At 43.4% G+C, this 15,635-nt stretch overlaps 1 protein-coding gene across 2 annotated transcripts in view; it reads right to left on the bottom strand.

The window, feature by feature from the left end:
- Positions 1–8,034: 8,034 nt before the first annotated feature.
- USP43 (ubiquitin specific peptidase 43) overlaps positions 8,035–15,635 on the bottom strand; it is a 51,931-nt gene continuing 44,330 nt past the window's right edge. For both annotated transcript variants that reach the window (XM_066587753.1, XM_066587754.1), the window contains exons 10-15: positions 14,970–15,047; positions 14,470–14,596; positions 14,001–14,346; positions 13,728–13,886; positions 13,257–13,412; positions 8,035–13,166 (exon numbers count right to left, since the gene is read on the bottom strand). In XM_066587753.1, the coding sequence (XP_066443850.1) occupies positions 12,154–13,166; positions 13,257–13,412; positions 13,728–13,886; positions 14,001–14,346; positions 14,470–14,596; positions 14,970–15,047 (1,879 nt within the window). In that variant the 3' untranslated portion in view covers positions 8,035–12,153. The remainder of the gene's footprint in view (positions 13,167–13,256; positions 13,413–13,727; positions 13,887–14,000; positions 14,347–14,469; positions 14,597–14,969; positions 15,048–15,635) is intronic.

The following is a 15,635-nucleotide window of genomic DNA, read 5'->3' as shown; positions in this document are numbered from 1 at the left end:
TGGCAACAAGACTGACCTGCTGCTCGGATTTACTGCTCCTTTGTCGGTTTGTTGGTATTTTCCATTGCCTTCCAGCCAGACGTTTGTTGCCAAGTAACTCATGAATAGACAGTAATTACCTGCATCCCTGTGGCCTTAACCTGGATTTCTACATTTGTATTCCAATTTACAAACTTTCTAAAAAAAAACAAACTGTAAATGTTAAAAAGTTAAAGAATAGAAAAAAATCTAAAAAAAAAGCCAGGTGAAATTGGGTTAGTGTAATGAATAATTAAATATGTCTTATCCCATGATTCAGTGTTCTGGGTCCTTCAGGTCCTCCAGTTGACATTACTCAGTATCATTGTATCTTTGGAGTGTTCCTATAAGTCCGTATTCAGTTGGATGTATTCAAGTCGCATCTGAGAAAATCGGACCCCACACATAGAATCATAGAATGGTTAAAGTTAGAAGGGACCTCCAGGGTCATCGGGTTCGACCCCCTGCTCAGTGCAGGATTCACTAAATCATCCCAGACAGATGTCTGTCCAGCCTTTGTTTGAACACTTCCATTGAAGGAGAACTCCCCACCTCTGTGGCAACCTGTTCCACTCATTGATCCCCCTCACTATTGCTTGAGCTATTCTTCCCATAAAAGTAGATGAGGATAGGAAATGCAGCAATTTTTTCTTTTTTGAAAAATCGATCTTTTGAATATTCCTGTAGGCTATTATGGAGAAGGGGCAGACAGCCCAAAAATGGGCCACAAGTCTCATCCTCTATCCTGGTGGACTTAAACCTGTGGCTGCGGCGAGACAAATACTACCAGCAAGCTTCCTGTTGCAGCTGCATAGGGGATAGAGGTGTGATGTCCTCTGGAACAAATCGCCCACGTGTGACCATTGCTTGCACTTATAGGCTGGGCACATGCAACCCCCATTTTCTTCCCATATCTGAGGGCAAAAACACATGGGCGCATGCGTTAATACGCTCACCACTACAGAACATATTAGCGCATGAACTGGGATTTTTTTCCTAAGACTATTCAAACTCTGCGCTAGGGCACTCAAGTTTGATTTTTAAAAAAGTGGGTAGAAAGGTCCTGCCCTATCTTTCTCCATGCAGCCTGACACCCTGTATCTGCTTCTTTTTGCAAGAACAGTACTAAACAGCCACCCCCTCAATATAAGGAGTATGAGTGGTTGTTCATCAGTACCTGCACCTGTGCCATGGCTCGTCCATTTGGCATCTCCATGATTGGGATGTGGTGCTTCTACCTGCCCTCTTGTGTCAGTAGATCAGTATATATGGCTTTCTTTCAGTGATTTTTTTTTTGTCTGTTTATATTCCTTTTCTGTGACTTTTGAAAAGCTATGATCAGCATTGCAGTACTTCTGTCATCTACATTGATCACGGCATGTAAGGGATTAATAGCGGGGATCAGTGTTGTCACTGATCCCCACTGCTGGATGGCGCAGGCTAACTTCGGCTAACTTCTGAGCCCATGCTATCCACAGGATGTAAGTTTACGTCCTGTTGTGTGAAGAGCTACCCAGCCAGGACATGTGGCATTAAGGGGTTAATGTGAAAGGATTGTAGAAGTTTACTTTCCTTTTATTTCTCCATTCAGCCCAGACCACCATGATTGATCTCTGTAGAGTTTCCTGCCCAGACATCTTAAATTTTTTCTTTTCCAGTACTCCCCCCACAAATTTCCCACCTTCTACATAAACTCTACATTATAGAGTTATTGCTACTCTCAATGTTGTGCCTATAACCCATCTCCCCGAAAATAAGAGCCACCTCCAAAATAAGCTCTATCCTGATTTTTCGGGATGGCTTGAAATATAAGCCCTCCCCCCAAAAAAGCCCTAGCTGCATTACATTAAAGAAAAGCGAAACATTACCTAGCAGTCTCGGGTCACGTCCATCCCACTGCTCTATAGGCTTCCTGCAGTCCTTGGCCTCTCACAGATCATCACTTCCTTGTTACGGGATTCATAAATCCCGCCTCCAGAAAGTGATGGCTCTAGATTGGCTGAGCAGTGCTCAAAAACTATCAATGCAGCGCTTGATGAACCAGTGCGAGGGCTGTGTTTGGTTCATCTAGTGCTGCATTGATTGGCTGAGCAGCGCTCGAGAACCAATCACAGGCATCGCATTGTGCAGGCGGGATTTATGAATTGGCCAATCAATGCCGCAGCTCAGCCAATTTATAAATCTTGCCTGTGGAGAGCAGCGGGAGGGATGTGAACCGAGCCTGCTAGGTAAGTATAATAAGACATCCCCAAAAATAAGGCCTAGTGCCTCTTTTGGGCAAAAAATTAATATAAGACAGGGTCTTATTTTGGGGGAAACACGGTAGCTGTGCCACTACTGTACCTACTGTATTGCAAAAAGCCCACAAACACTATATTTCAAAAATAATTAATGCCTCATAGACAATGATCCCAAAATAATAGTGCTAGATAGTCTCCTCAAAAATTCTAAGCCAAATAGAGTAATATTGCCCAAAATTAAATATGGCAATGATCCCTCTTAGGAGTCATATTTTCCCCCTACAGGCTTAGCTGATGTACATTTAGCATGTACACTGGGAAAGCTCTGGACATATTTGCTAAATGAACACGTCCCTATGGTCACGTCAGCCTGACTGAGACCAAAAGAGTGTCCTTCTGGCCTCTGTCTACCTGATATATGTTAGTATACAGCCCCCCAAAAAACAGAATAGAATCCTATCCAGGACCCTTAATAAATATAGACTGCGATAAGACCCCGAAAGAAATACAGACACCCGAATGACCTACAATTTGCCCTTTGGTTAAAGCTGCCCTGAAATAAACTACTATTCATGTGCAGCTTTTGGTTATTCTAGTAGGTTGTGTGCAAAGCCCATAAGTTCAAGCAAAAAGTAATATTATGTCTCCTGTTGGACCTACGGTTGACTGAAAAAAAGAGTAGAACTAGTGCCAGGCCTGCCAGTAAAAATCCTTCTGGGGGCCCACTATGCAGGTGTATAAAATTATTATGGGGTCCACATTTGCAAATTCCTGGCGGTTGCATTCTAAATACCCTTTAATGAGTAGGTGGCTGCATTTGCATGTAGAGCTGTCTCCACTGAAGTATTTGGAAATGCATTGGGCAGGAATTGGTGGCTCCATCACTCAACATATCTGCATCCCCAAAGTTGGCATTTATAACATATCCTGTGAAGGGTGAGATCACATGTAATGGCCACATCATGGCAAAACAGTATGGTGATGAAGCATTTGGTGATGTTATACATGTCAGTGGTGACAGACTTTTACTCTGCCCCTAACAAACATGGAGCCCGGAGCACCCTTTTCACTTCCCCGCTCCTGGCACAGGAGCGAGGTTTCACTGGCACTTTCCTGCCCCTTTCTTACACCTTTCTTGGCGTGTCCTTGGCTGGCGAAGGGACCTCTCAAAGACCTGATGCGCCCTGCTATCTCCTTTCCCTATCCCCTCTCCCGGCCGAATCTTGGATCGGGACAGGGTAGGGATTTTGCATTGCCATCAGCCCCAGTCAGAGCAGCCATATGCTGCTGTCCTGTAGAAGAGGGTTGCAGGGCACAGTTTGTAAGTGAGCAGCAGTTTTACTGAAAAGTAGCCTGCTGCCTGGCCTTTCCATCCCATTGAGCTGTTTCTGTCCTGGTGGCCCTCTCCTTACCCTTGGGCCTGGCCTTTCCATCAGGCTATTTCTGTCCCGGTGGCCCTCTCCATACCCTTAAGCCTGGCTTTTCTGCCAGGCTGTTTCTGTCCCGGTGGCCCTCTCCGTACCCTTCTGCCTGACCTTTCCGTCAGGCTGTTTCTATCGCGCTGGCCCTCTCAGTAGCCTGCTGCCTGCCTCTTGCCTTGGACTAGTGAACGTCTCAGCTATGTGAGCTGGGGATATATATATATATATATACACTTACAGAGCATCAGGCTGTAGACAGTAGCAAGAAATTGCAGAATGATTGCTAATAGAGGCCCCCACAACATCACTGAGAAGGCAGGGTCCAGGGTGGGAGGATAGCGGACGGCCTCCCAATGCATCTAGATGCCATCTCAGCCAGTCTGGACATCTATATAAATAGATGAACAGGCCAGTATAATATATGGATGTATATCCTGGCTGAGATGTTGCCCGTGTGTATGTAATGTAGTGAGTGTATTGTGCCGTGCGTCACTCATGAAGTAAGTGAAGGGTTCATGGTCCACCGGGGAATTCACCTGTTCCTCTGTGGGACAGTCCAAGCCTGATTAGAACTGTGGTTTGTAACAATGGGGTAGATAAGTCCAAAGTAAAAGCAACAAACATTTTGGACACTTACATTTTAATTCAGAAAGAAATGACGAATCAGAAATGTTTATACAAAAAAACAATCAAGAAAAATAAATCATTGCATAGAAGTTCATAGTAAAACACCTGACAATGTTCGTACTTGCCTCTTACAAAAATATTTGCCAGTACAGCAACAGGCATTGTATATGCAGCCATAAGTTACAGCTTTAATAAATATATATTTAACCCTCGTACTTTGAGAGATGTTATGTTTGGAGTGTTCTTACCCATAATAGCTTTGCCACTTTGGTGGTGGCAGCCACAGGACTCGGTAGTGCTAAGCTTTTCTTCTCCAGACAATCATTCTTCCAGATGTCCCAAACAGCCTGAAGGGGGCTTCATTGAAGAGCATAACTTTTCCCCAGTCCTTTCAGCCCAATCTCTGTACAGTATGTTCTCTAATGAAGTCCCCAGCAAACTATTTGGGAAATCTGGAAAAATGATTGTCCGGAGAAGAAAAGGTGAGCACTACCATGCGTCCTGTGCCAACAGTAAGGCATCCTGAGACCATTCTTGTGTGGGGTTGCTTTTCATCCAAGGGAGCAGGCTCACTCACAATTTTGCCTAAGAACACGGCAATGAATAAAGAATAGTATCTAACCAACTGCAAAGAGAAGCTTCTTCCAATCATCCAGAAGCAATATGGTGATGAACAATACATTTCCAGCATTATGGAGCACCATGTCACAAGGCAAAAGTGATAAGTAAGTGGCTCGGTAAACAAATCATTAAAATTTTGGGTTCATGTCCAGGAAACGCTCCACATCTCCATCCCATTGACAACCTATGATCAATTCTCAAAAAGGGGGTGGGTAAACAATAGCAATGGAATTGTGATAAACGCCAAGCACTGATTAGGAAGAATGGGTTGCCATCAGTCAGGATTTGGCCCAGAAGTTGATATCCAGCATGTCAGGGCGACGTGCAGAAGTCTTGGGAAAAAGGGGTCAATACTGGAAGTATTAAAGAGACTTTATCACCTACTTTTAGCCCTGTAAGCTAAGTTCTGGACTGAAAGTAGGTGACCCCCTGAGTCCAGAGATGTGTTAGACCAACCTTCCTCATGGTAACCCCGATGTGAGCACTGATCGCTGATGCTCAGTGCACTGACTAATCCACCCATTATAAAATTAGGACAAGCGGACTAATTAGTGCACTGCTCAATGCATTGAGTGGCAACTTCCAGCGCTGACACCGGGGAACAACGGGGGAGGTAAGTATAACACTTACATCTACTCACTCAGCGGGTCACCTACTTTTAGCCCATAAGCTTAGTTTACAGAGCTATAAGTAGGTGACAGATACCGTTTAAAGGCCCATTTAGACACAAAGAGAACCGTTCAAAAATTCCTCAAAGTCGTCTTTTGAGGGATTCTCGTTGTGTCTAAATGCACTGACATCGTGCAGTTTTCATGCACGAGTCGTCCCTCGTTCACTTCAAGTTTTCTTGAATTGAGCGATCAGCTGTTATCACAGCCGGCTGTGATGATCAGATTCTCTGTGCCTGTGTCCTGCTGTGAATTCACAGCAGGGCACGGGCTGTAAGCTTGCAGAACAATACAGCTGTTTGCTTATGCAAAACAGATGTATTGTTCTATTAGTGGCTGTGGCAGTGTCCTGCTCTGGCTGCATAACTGTATAGTAGCCACTTAGCTACTACAAGGTATGCAAAGCTGATCACTCAAAACTGTCACTCAAACTGTCAGTGTAAATGGGGTCATAGTCTATGGCTGAACTTGATGCATTTGTCAATAAAAGTTTAAAGACTCATGAAATGCTAATAATTGTACTTTTTTGACCTTAGAAACATCCGACTAGACGATCTAAAAATACTGAAGCCGCAAACTTTGTAGAAATTAAAATTTGTGTCAATCTCAAAGCTTTTGGCTATCACAAGACGTAGATTTATTACTAATGTTGAGAATTAGTCAGTGGCTGCAATTTTAGTTTAGTTTAAATTAGTTTAGCATTAGTAGCGTGGTATAACTTATGCATATTTGTATAAAAGCTGAGGGTCTATGTAGCTTATGGATATTCCCAGCATAACAAATGGAACCTTTCAACTTGAACACACTGTCCAAACTGCAGGCATGATGTTATAGAGCCGGAGGAGCTGAGCGGACTGATATATAGTTTTATGGGAGAAGATTCAGTAGATCGTGTACTTTATTCAGTTATATCTCTGCTCATTCTGAGCTGAACAGTCCAGTGGGTGGAGCTATGAGTGATTGACAGCTTTCTGGGTATCACTGTACATACAGTACTGTAAATAGCTGTCAATCATTAATAGCTCCGCCCACTGGACTGTTCAGCTCAGAATGAGCAGAGATATAAATGAATATAGTACAAGTCATACTGAATCTTCTCCCATAAAACTATATATCAGTCCGCTCGGCTCCTATAACATGATGCTTGCAGATTGGACAGCGTGTTCCAGCTGACAGACTCCCTTTAAATATATTAAAATCTCAAATATAAAAATAATTATCCCATAAAATCCTTTTAAGGTAAAATCCCACTTGATTCAGTGCAAAGACATTGACATTTTTTTCCCTCTAAAGATCCTTCAAGCACCTGAGTGGATTAAAACTCAGATTTACACGGGACATGAGGGTCTGGTGCTAAATGTTATTTTTTTTATCAATCCTTCATTTATCAAGGTATGCTGTGTACTCACGGTGTACGCAGAAGAATTCATGTAATCCTGCATTTGCCAGATTATTGAGAACATGTAATATAGTAGAGCATTATTTTTTAAATTACTTTTAATACATGTATTTTGGCCTAAAAAGTTTTTGCAATAGGGTTTGATTAAAAACGTTGCACCGTTTGGCTTCTGCAGCTTCCACATGGCATTAAATATATTACAGGTCCATCATGGAGCTCCAGTCATGGCTTCCTTTTTCTCTTCTTCCCTGAACCTTCTTATCACCTAATTTGAAGGCCCATTTACACGGAGCAAAGATTGCTCAAAATTCGCTCAAATGACAGTTTGAGTAACAGTTTTGAGCGATCATCTTTGCAAAACTCTAAGTAGCTAATTAGCTACTAAAGAGTTAATGCAGGTGGAGTGGGATACCAATGTGACAGCTCCGAGAACAAAGTAGCTGTTTTGTATATGCAAACAGCTGCATTGTTCTCAGCATTTTTAACTGGTGTCCTGCTGAGAACTGCCAAGGGGATAACAGCTGAAAGAATGCTATCCGCAACCCGCGCTGAGATATCAGCTGGCTAGAAATGAGCGATGAACGAACACTGCACGATGGTCGCGCATTTGGATGCAATGATTATCGCTTTTGAGTGAATTTTGAGAAAAAAAATTGTTGTGTCTAAATGGACCTTAACACTAAAAAAACTAAGATAAACTTTGTTGTGGTCATCAACTGGCTGAAAGAGCTCTGGAGAAAAGATACAGAAGCTGAAAACAAAGCCATAATCAATGGAGCTCAGTGAGGGATCGGAGGTATATCCAGTGATATATGATCGATGCAAAAAAACTGAGCGAAAGTTTCAACCAAACCCTACTGCAAAAGCGATTTCCAGCCCAAAAATACATGGATTTAAGAAAAAAATGCCCCCAAAGGTGTCCATTGCATTTAAAGGGAATCTGTCACCTGCCTTTAGTCATATAAGCTAAGCCTATGGGCTAGAAGTAGGTAACCCACTGAGTCCAGGGATGTAAATTTATACCCCCCCCCCCCCCCCCCCCGGCGCTAGAAGCCACCGCTCATTGCCTTTATAATGGGCAGACTACGTAACAGCAACGCTCAATGCACTGAGCAGGGACTTCCAGCGCCGACACCAGGGGAACAATGGGCAAGGTAAGGATAACACTAATATCCCCGAACTCAGCAGGTCACCTAGTTTTAGCCCATAAACTTAGTTTATAGGACTAAAAGTAGATGACGGAGTCCCTTTAAATATGCAAAGATAAATTATTTTTAAGATTTCCTCGGCTGTTACAAATAAAGGTACTTGAAAGAAGCGTTTGCTCAGCTTATATTACGTAATGTAAAGAAGCTGGATGAAGATGGACAGCCCTATCCTGGCAGCCAGAGTCCAAGAGATCCATTCCCAGGGACAGAATATATTAAAGTGTACAAATTGCAATGTATGTCCCAGACCTCGTGGTCCTCTGGAGTAAAAACATGGAGAACACCAAAAATAGTTACTGGTCTGTTTATGCGTTTTTATCTCATTAAATCTTTTCCATAAAAATCTTACATAATGTACATTAGTGTAATATATTGTTGGGCGCACCTGTAGTGTGCGCCAAACAATACAGTCCAGTTTACAATAATGTGAAGTACAGCCGAAGATTTCATAAAAAATAAATATTTGTGATTCACAGAAAACTACTTCAATCAAGTATCTGCACATGGAGGCGGCAGATGCATGGCCAACGATTATTGCACATGAAACCCCAAATCCTTCATATGTTGCTGGAGTCACAAGTTCGTAGGGAGCTGAATGTTTGTGTAAGGGGGGGGGGGGGGGGGGTTTCGGGGTTATTGGCTTAAGGGAACATTTGTTTATTTGTTCATTCTGTTTACTGTACAGCTTGTGGGGCTACTGCCCCTTTAAGGGTTTTGGTGGAGCACGGATGGGTGTCGGATTGGGAAACACTTTGCTCTTGTGAGAAGAGAAGTCAATAAAACAGAAAGTTGAGGGGCTCTGCCAGTGGTTCGGGGAGTTAGAGAAAGTCTGGAAGAAGAAGTGCTGTTGCTGTACAAAGCCTTGAGATGCTATAATCTGCTGCAAAGCGGGGCTACATCTATAGGAGACAGCAGCCAACAGTACTATATACCATACGGTTACACCAAGAAACAGAACTTTGTCTCAATGTCCCAGAGGCTGTGTCAAATGTGCCATTTTCAATGGAGATTAAAGGACCTCTTATGTCACCATCATGTGATCAATGCATGAGGGGCGGGGCTGAGCAGTGGAGAAGATTAGGTCCTGTGATGTCATGGGAGGGTGGAGCTGTTTAGGGAGAAAAGGTTTTGCACCATTTGTCTTCTGCAGCTTCTACATATCACCATATATAGACACTGCAGTCTAAGTCTCAATAGGAGATCCGTAAGTGAGGCCGGACTGATAGCTTAGTTTTCCTCTGCTTTCTCCCCTCTTGAACCTTTTTATCAACTAATACGATTTCCTATTGAGACGCAGTCTGCAGTACAATATACTGTAGAAGCTGGAGAAGCCAAATGGTGCAAAGTTTTTAAGCAACCCCTATCGTAAAAATGATTAAGTACATTCAAGTAGAAACAAATGCTCCTAAAAAGGTGTCCAATAGCCTACAAAGAAAAACAATAAAGAAGCAGAAAAGGTCTGCCAGCAATAACGTGCTGTAAGGACATGTGAACGTTGAGGCCAATTAGGGTCACAAGCCGTACTTACTGGCATCACCGAACAGAAATGAAGACCTTTTTATTTTAGGACACTCGCTACTACTTTTTGACATACTGTACAACAACTGTATCATGCAGCATCATATACTACAGATCCAAAGCCTGCGCCCCGGATGCCAAGCCACACTGCGTAGTAAGAATATAGACTACCAAAGGCTCTGTGGGCAGTGTGCTATGTCAGCTGCACAACAAATGGCCCGTGACCACATGCGGCCCGGCAGAGGACTTCTGGTGGCCCGCGGACTATGACCTGGCTATGGGGTCAAGAAATTATAGTCAGGTCACAGTCCGCAGTACAGTGATATCACGCTAGCACATGGCTGGTCACATAACTGTCATTCAAGCCAAGAAAGGTCCTGTAGGCCCTGGGAGCGGCAGAATCTCTCAGTATTTGGAGCCGCGTAGATATGCTGCAGTTAGTGCATTGCAGGGTAAAACGCTATATGTGATTCCATTCAGGCTTTTTCTTAAGTTAACCCTTTCCAATCCACTGTCTGACGTCTGCAGACACTATGAATTAAGGCTGTACAGCTCCGATGTTGGAAGACATCCGTCGGGGTTCTCTTACTGTATATTGCCAGCCTTTCTGCTGTCGGAGCCTATCCAACGTGTCACCTCATGCAGTACTAGCTTTAGCCAGCAGATAGCGCCATTGTATAATGGCAGAAAAAGAGTAAGCTCCCTAGGAAAACCAGGATACAAATTGGATTGGAAAGGGTTAAAAAGTATATTGTAAATATAAATTGCTTAAAACACTTACATAAGAGCCTAGTAACCCACAGAGTCACGACAGCAGAACAAGACCAAGAAATCCATCCAATCTGACCTTTTAGCTTCATTTACTTATTGACCCCTTAATGACGAGCTAATTTTGCTTTAAAATTGGAAAAACTGCAAAATGTTTTTAAAAACTTGTACTGCTTATCAAAGCAGTTTGCAAACAGGTTCAATCATTAAACCATGGAGTAAATAGGTTTTAAGTGGCTTACTTACAAAGTGAGCCGCTAAAAACCTGCCTGCAACCCCAAGAGGTTTGCCAATTTTAATTTTGGCCCCTACCTGCCACAAAGTTGTGCCGGCCTGATCTATGTGTACAGCTCCACCCTCCACCGTTACTTCCAGAAAGTAGGAGAAAGGGAAAGAAAACGATTCCAGGGCAGCAGAAGAAGCAGAAGGGACTCCTCCTCTTCCATAAGTTTGGGGGTGTAGATAAATACTTTTTTCGTCAGTATTGTTTTTTTTTTTGGAGGGCATCATTTTATCATATAGCTGTTTGTCTCAGGTAGCAGAAAGGCTACGGGCAGCCCTGGTTTAACGCAATGGTGGAGCAAGTTTCCATCATCTCTGCTCCGCCATTAACTCTGCCATGACTACTATCTGAGGTTTGGAGCAAGCAGGCACAATACAGTGACATTGCGCCTGCCGAGGGTAAGGCACTAAGGAGTTATAGTGTAGGAGGCATCACTTGGGGAACTTTTTTGTGTACTGGCACTTAGAGGACATAATACTTGGTGGGGAACATTACTTAGGGCACTAAGGAGGCATCTGTGTGCAGGGCACTAATAGGGCATCCCTACTGTGTAGAGGGCATCTTTAGTAGGAGGGAGCACTAGTAAACTTTTCCAATCCACTGTCTGACATCTTCCTACATTCTGATCGAAGCTTGTGCAGCTCCAATGTCAGAAGACGTCCAACAGGGTATTCTTACCGTCTACTGCCAGCCACTCCGCTCTTGGAGCCTCTCTGGCGCACACACACTGGCTTTAGCCAGCAGATGGCACTGTTGTATAACAGCAAAAGGAGAAAGCCCTTTTGGAAATCCTGAATCCAAAATTGGATGGGAAAAGGTTACTATTTGCCACACCAAACTATGAAAATGTGTGGCACTATTACTGTATAGGGGCACTAAGGGCATTGAGCGGAGTTAGAAGTAGAATACATTTTTCACGGCATGCGTCCCTCTTTTCTTGTTTTGCAAGTTGGGAGGTATGCTATCACCATGAGACTATAATGTGATAGTTTTGAGGTAGGACCAATAGTCATAAAGGATAAAGGGGCAATGCCCTTACTGCCCACAACAAACCAGCGGGTCTCTTAGGGTTATGCCTTATGCAGCTATATCCGTGCCACATAAGAATATGAAGGAGGCAACTCCTACTTTGCAGGTTTACATCAATCAAGAAAGGAGAGCTGCTCAAGTCTCAAAAGGTCTTCTGCTAGAAGATCCAGCCCATCTCACTCAATTATGGCACTTCTAAAATGTGAAAAATAAAGATGCTTGTATGGAATTTTGTGAACAATTAATATCACAGTCTTATACAATATGGTGTTATATGAAGATTTTAGGCTGGCCATAATCGCATCAATCAGACCCAAATTGGCTAGAAGACCCACAAGACATGCGAAGAGTCATTAGAAGCTGGACTCAGGCACAGTTTTCTTCCTGCCAAGAGAGGATGTTTGGTATTTCATTCTTTGCAAAGTACTTGAAGATGCATTCTCAGTAGCTGTAAGTCTGGTAGGTTGATGAGGTGCACTTCCATTTCTATACAGGGAAGCGGACCTTTTCATAGTCCATTCTGCTTTTGTTTGGACATTACTTGAGCTATGCGCTCGTCTGATGTCCATTTTAGATTTATTATTGGAGAGATCCTCTTTCTGCTTCCGTGGCATTGTACCACTAGTCCTCCCATCTGACACAACAACCCCATTGGATAGAAAAGTCCTTGAGATGCCATTATGGAGATCAGATGGGGGAGAGGTGTCATAACTTATCTGCCCCCTTGGCTCTTTTTTTAATAGACTTGTCCTCAACTTCCTATCTAACTCCGATTCACAGGGTTTAGTCTTGTCTAATCTGTTATCTCCAACTTTTGTATGGTGTCTTTGGTTAAGGTCGCCCTTTTGACCTGAAGAAGCTTTGACTTTTATAGCATTATTTGAGGTTGAACCATTTACACCCACTGAAACATCACTCCTTGAAGTCCTGTCTTTACTTTGGGACTGTATATACCCATCTCCCTTTGCACCTTGCACAGTATTATCTTGGTGGGTCAGTTTCTCCTTTGGCTTACCCCTTAAGGTGTCCATCTTTGAAGATGAGGACAGTACTCTAGACTGTTCAGTTGTAAAGCTGGTTCCACTGGCACCATGGCTGTTCGAATGGCTTGAGTTTGGGGGAGTTGCATTGACTAACTTTTCTGCACTACTCATCATGGGCACAATGGACTCATTAGTGTACTTTGGTCGCCTTCCCGATTCCAGGTATTCCACTAGCTCACGGGTCTCAGGCTTTGGCCTGTCCTTAGATCCAAAAGACCACCTGAGAGGCATTGCCTTACTGATACTCAACTTCAGTTTGGAAGCCGAAGACACTTTCATACTTGCGCTGCGGCCTTTTGCTCCTCGAACAAAATACTTCGATCCTATGAGAAATAGATGGAACGCTTTAGAAACATGAACTATCTAGTGAAGTAGGCATCTACCTAAACTTGTTTACAAAGAAATTTCCATACCCTTTTCCATGTTCATCTCCTTCTCGAGAAAGATTGGGGAGTCTGGTATTTTTGGCAGTGGGGTGCAGTTAGTGGTTGCCCGAGACACCAGGCTCTCTCTTTTGCTTCCATTCAGCCTTAGGACCCAGTGGTCAGACATGGCGGAGCTGATAGAACCTGCAGTTACATCCACAAATGAGAACCATTCTCTTGCTAGGTCAAGACTCACCAAAGCTATACTTTAAAGTTTCAATCCTCTCTAGAATAAGATCACCAATAACTCACAGTATTCCATCATGCCCACCCTAAAGTATGAATAGGAATCTACACATTACGAGATTCATGTAGACTATCTCAGCTCCCCAGTACAACTCTTCAATGGAGCTTACCGCATGGACAGGACCAATAATAACTACTCTTCTCCTCCTGAACATCAACATGTCCTACTAACCACCATGATACATGAAGAGACCAAAACACAGTGGACTATACCTTTAACAGAACTGCTGGCAGACCAAGCTGGAATGGCGTTCTTCTTTTGGTAGAATAGGAGATAGGCCCCTCGGGTACAGACTTCGTCATCAAGAACGTGTTCTACACTACTGTCATCGTAGCTGTACCAGCGGGCATCTACAGAGTTCCTGCAGTAGGCTGAGGGCACAAGAGAATATTAGGATATATGCAGTGCTAAATCATCTGAAACCCCAAGTGTCACGGTACCCCAGAAGGTGAATTCAGAGACATCAAGACTGCTTTGTGACCCACCTGTGTAGTGACCTCCTTGTAAGCTTCCATGGTGGTTACACACTGCATACAAATCATATAGTACATCCATGTGCCCATTGTCCATTTGATATGGAGGCTGCTTCCATGATGACCACTGTCCTGGACGTTTGCTTCCCTGGCCCCTCTTAACCACATGTGGTGCCATATCCAATCCTCCCAAAGGGAACTTGACTAGAGTAGACAACTTGTTCCTGCGGCCACTGACCTGCCGGAACCTTTTGAGATGAATGATGAGAATATCTGGGAGAGTCCACAGACTCAGTTTGACTGTACCTTGCTGCAACACCTTACAGTGGGGACATCTCCAGGCATCATCTAGAGCCAACTGTAGCAGAGAGGGTTAGAATGTGGCACCAGTTACTAAAATGTTATTGTGTTATTCAATGTAGCAACTAGATTCTAGCATATGATTGGCTGCTATGTGATGTATCCATAAAATGCCCCTTACCTGTTCTTCCTTAGTGTACAGCTGAAAGCACTCATCCAGAGTGCAGGTCTGCTGCTGGTGGTCCACTTGTTGGCTCCTTACAGACTCATCATCCCGAACCACTTCCTCCTGTATGTTCCCAAATAGTCTTCGAGAGAAGCATATTATGAGATTAGCTGATCTGTGGCAAGACTACAGCTTCTATATAAGAGGGGTGTATATTGTATGTGTGCATGTATTTACTCTATGTGTTTTGGCATGAATGCACATATGTGCATGTATGCATGAATGACTGCATATGTATGCAGAACTGGGTCAAGGGGTAGTAGGCTACTAGGGCACCTAGAAGGCTGGTCCCAGATGCGTGTGGGTGCAGAACCAAATCAGTTAGGTATGATAATAAGTAGAATGTCATTGAAGGGGGCACCAAGGGCGCTGTCCCACTTCTTAGTGGGTGTGTATATATATATATATATATATATATATATATATATTTTTTTTTTTTTAACATTCTTACGTACCTCTCTTTCATTCTCGGCTCCCATTCGATAGCCAGCTTCACATGAGGCGGTCCTCCGGTCCCACAAAGTTGTAGAACTCTTTCATAAGAGGATGAGAGGGTAATGAGAATAGCAGGGATGGGAAGTTAACGTAACTTTAAACATTTGGCAAGACTACAACAGTATTTAGGGTCAGTTTGTTCACTTTCATCAGTCTTTCCGCCATGGCGGTTCTGGGCAGCGTAACTTTTTATCCCATTGATTTTAATGGGATTTTTAAAAAAACGGAAAGCGAGTAGAAAACCTTCTGTTCTGTTAGTTAGTTCTGTTCTAAACGGAACAAATAACGCTGCAGGCGGTGCGGAGTTAAAAAAAATGGAAACCTGAAGGAACAGAAGCAAATAGAAGGCTTTGCATTTTTTAAAAACCCCAATAAAATCGATAAGGGACAAAAAACGGATCCAATTCAGTTTCTCTGCTCCGAAAACAGAGCACAGAGACAGAATTAGGACCCGAGCCCTAATGCAGGCGTGAAATGAGCCTAGGGTTTTCTTCCCATGAGCGTATTTCAATGGGTCCTAATCAATGGGTCAAGGGGTCCTTCTGAATACTTTTTTGCATGCGAGAATATATGCAGTGTATCTGCACGCACAAAAGCCCACAGCAGCAGGAGAAATACGTGGGCGA

The sequence above is a fragment of the Eleutherodactylus coqui genome, chromosome 13 (genome assembly GCF_035609145.1).
Source record: "Eleutherodactylus coqui strain aEleCoq1 chromosome 13, aEleCoq1.hap1, whole genome shotgun sequence".
NCBI lineage: Eukaryota > Metazoa > Chordata > Amphibia > Anura > Eleutherodactylidae > Eleutherodactylus > Eleutherodactylus coqui.
Note: the sequence above shows the minus strand (reverse complement) of the source record. Positions and strands in the feature narration are given on the sequence as shown.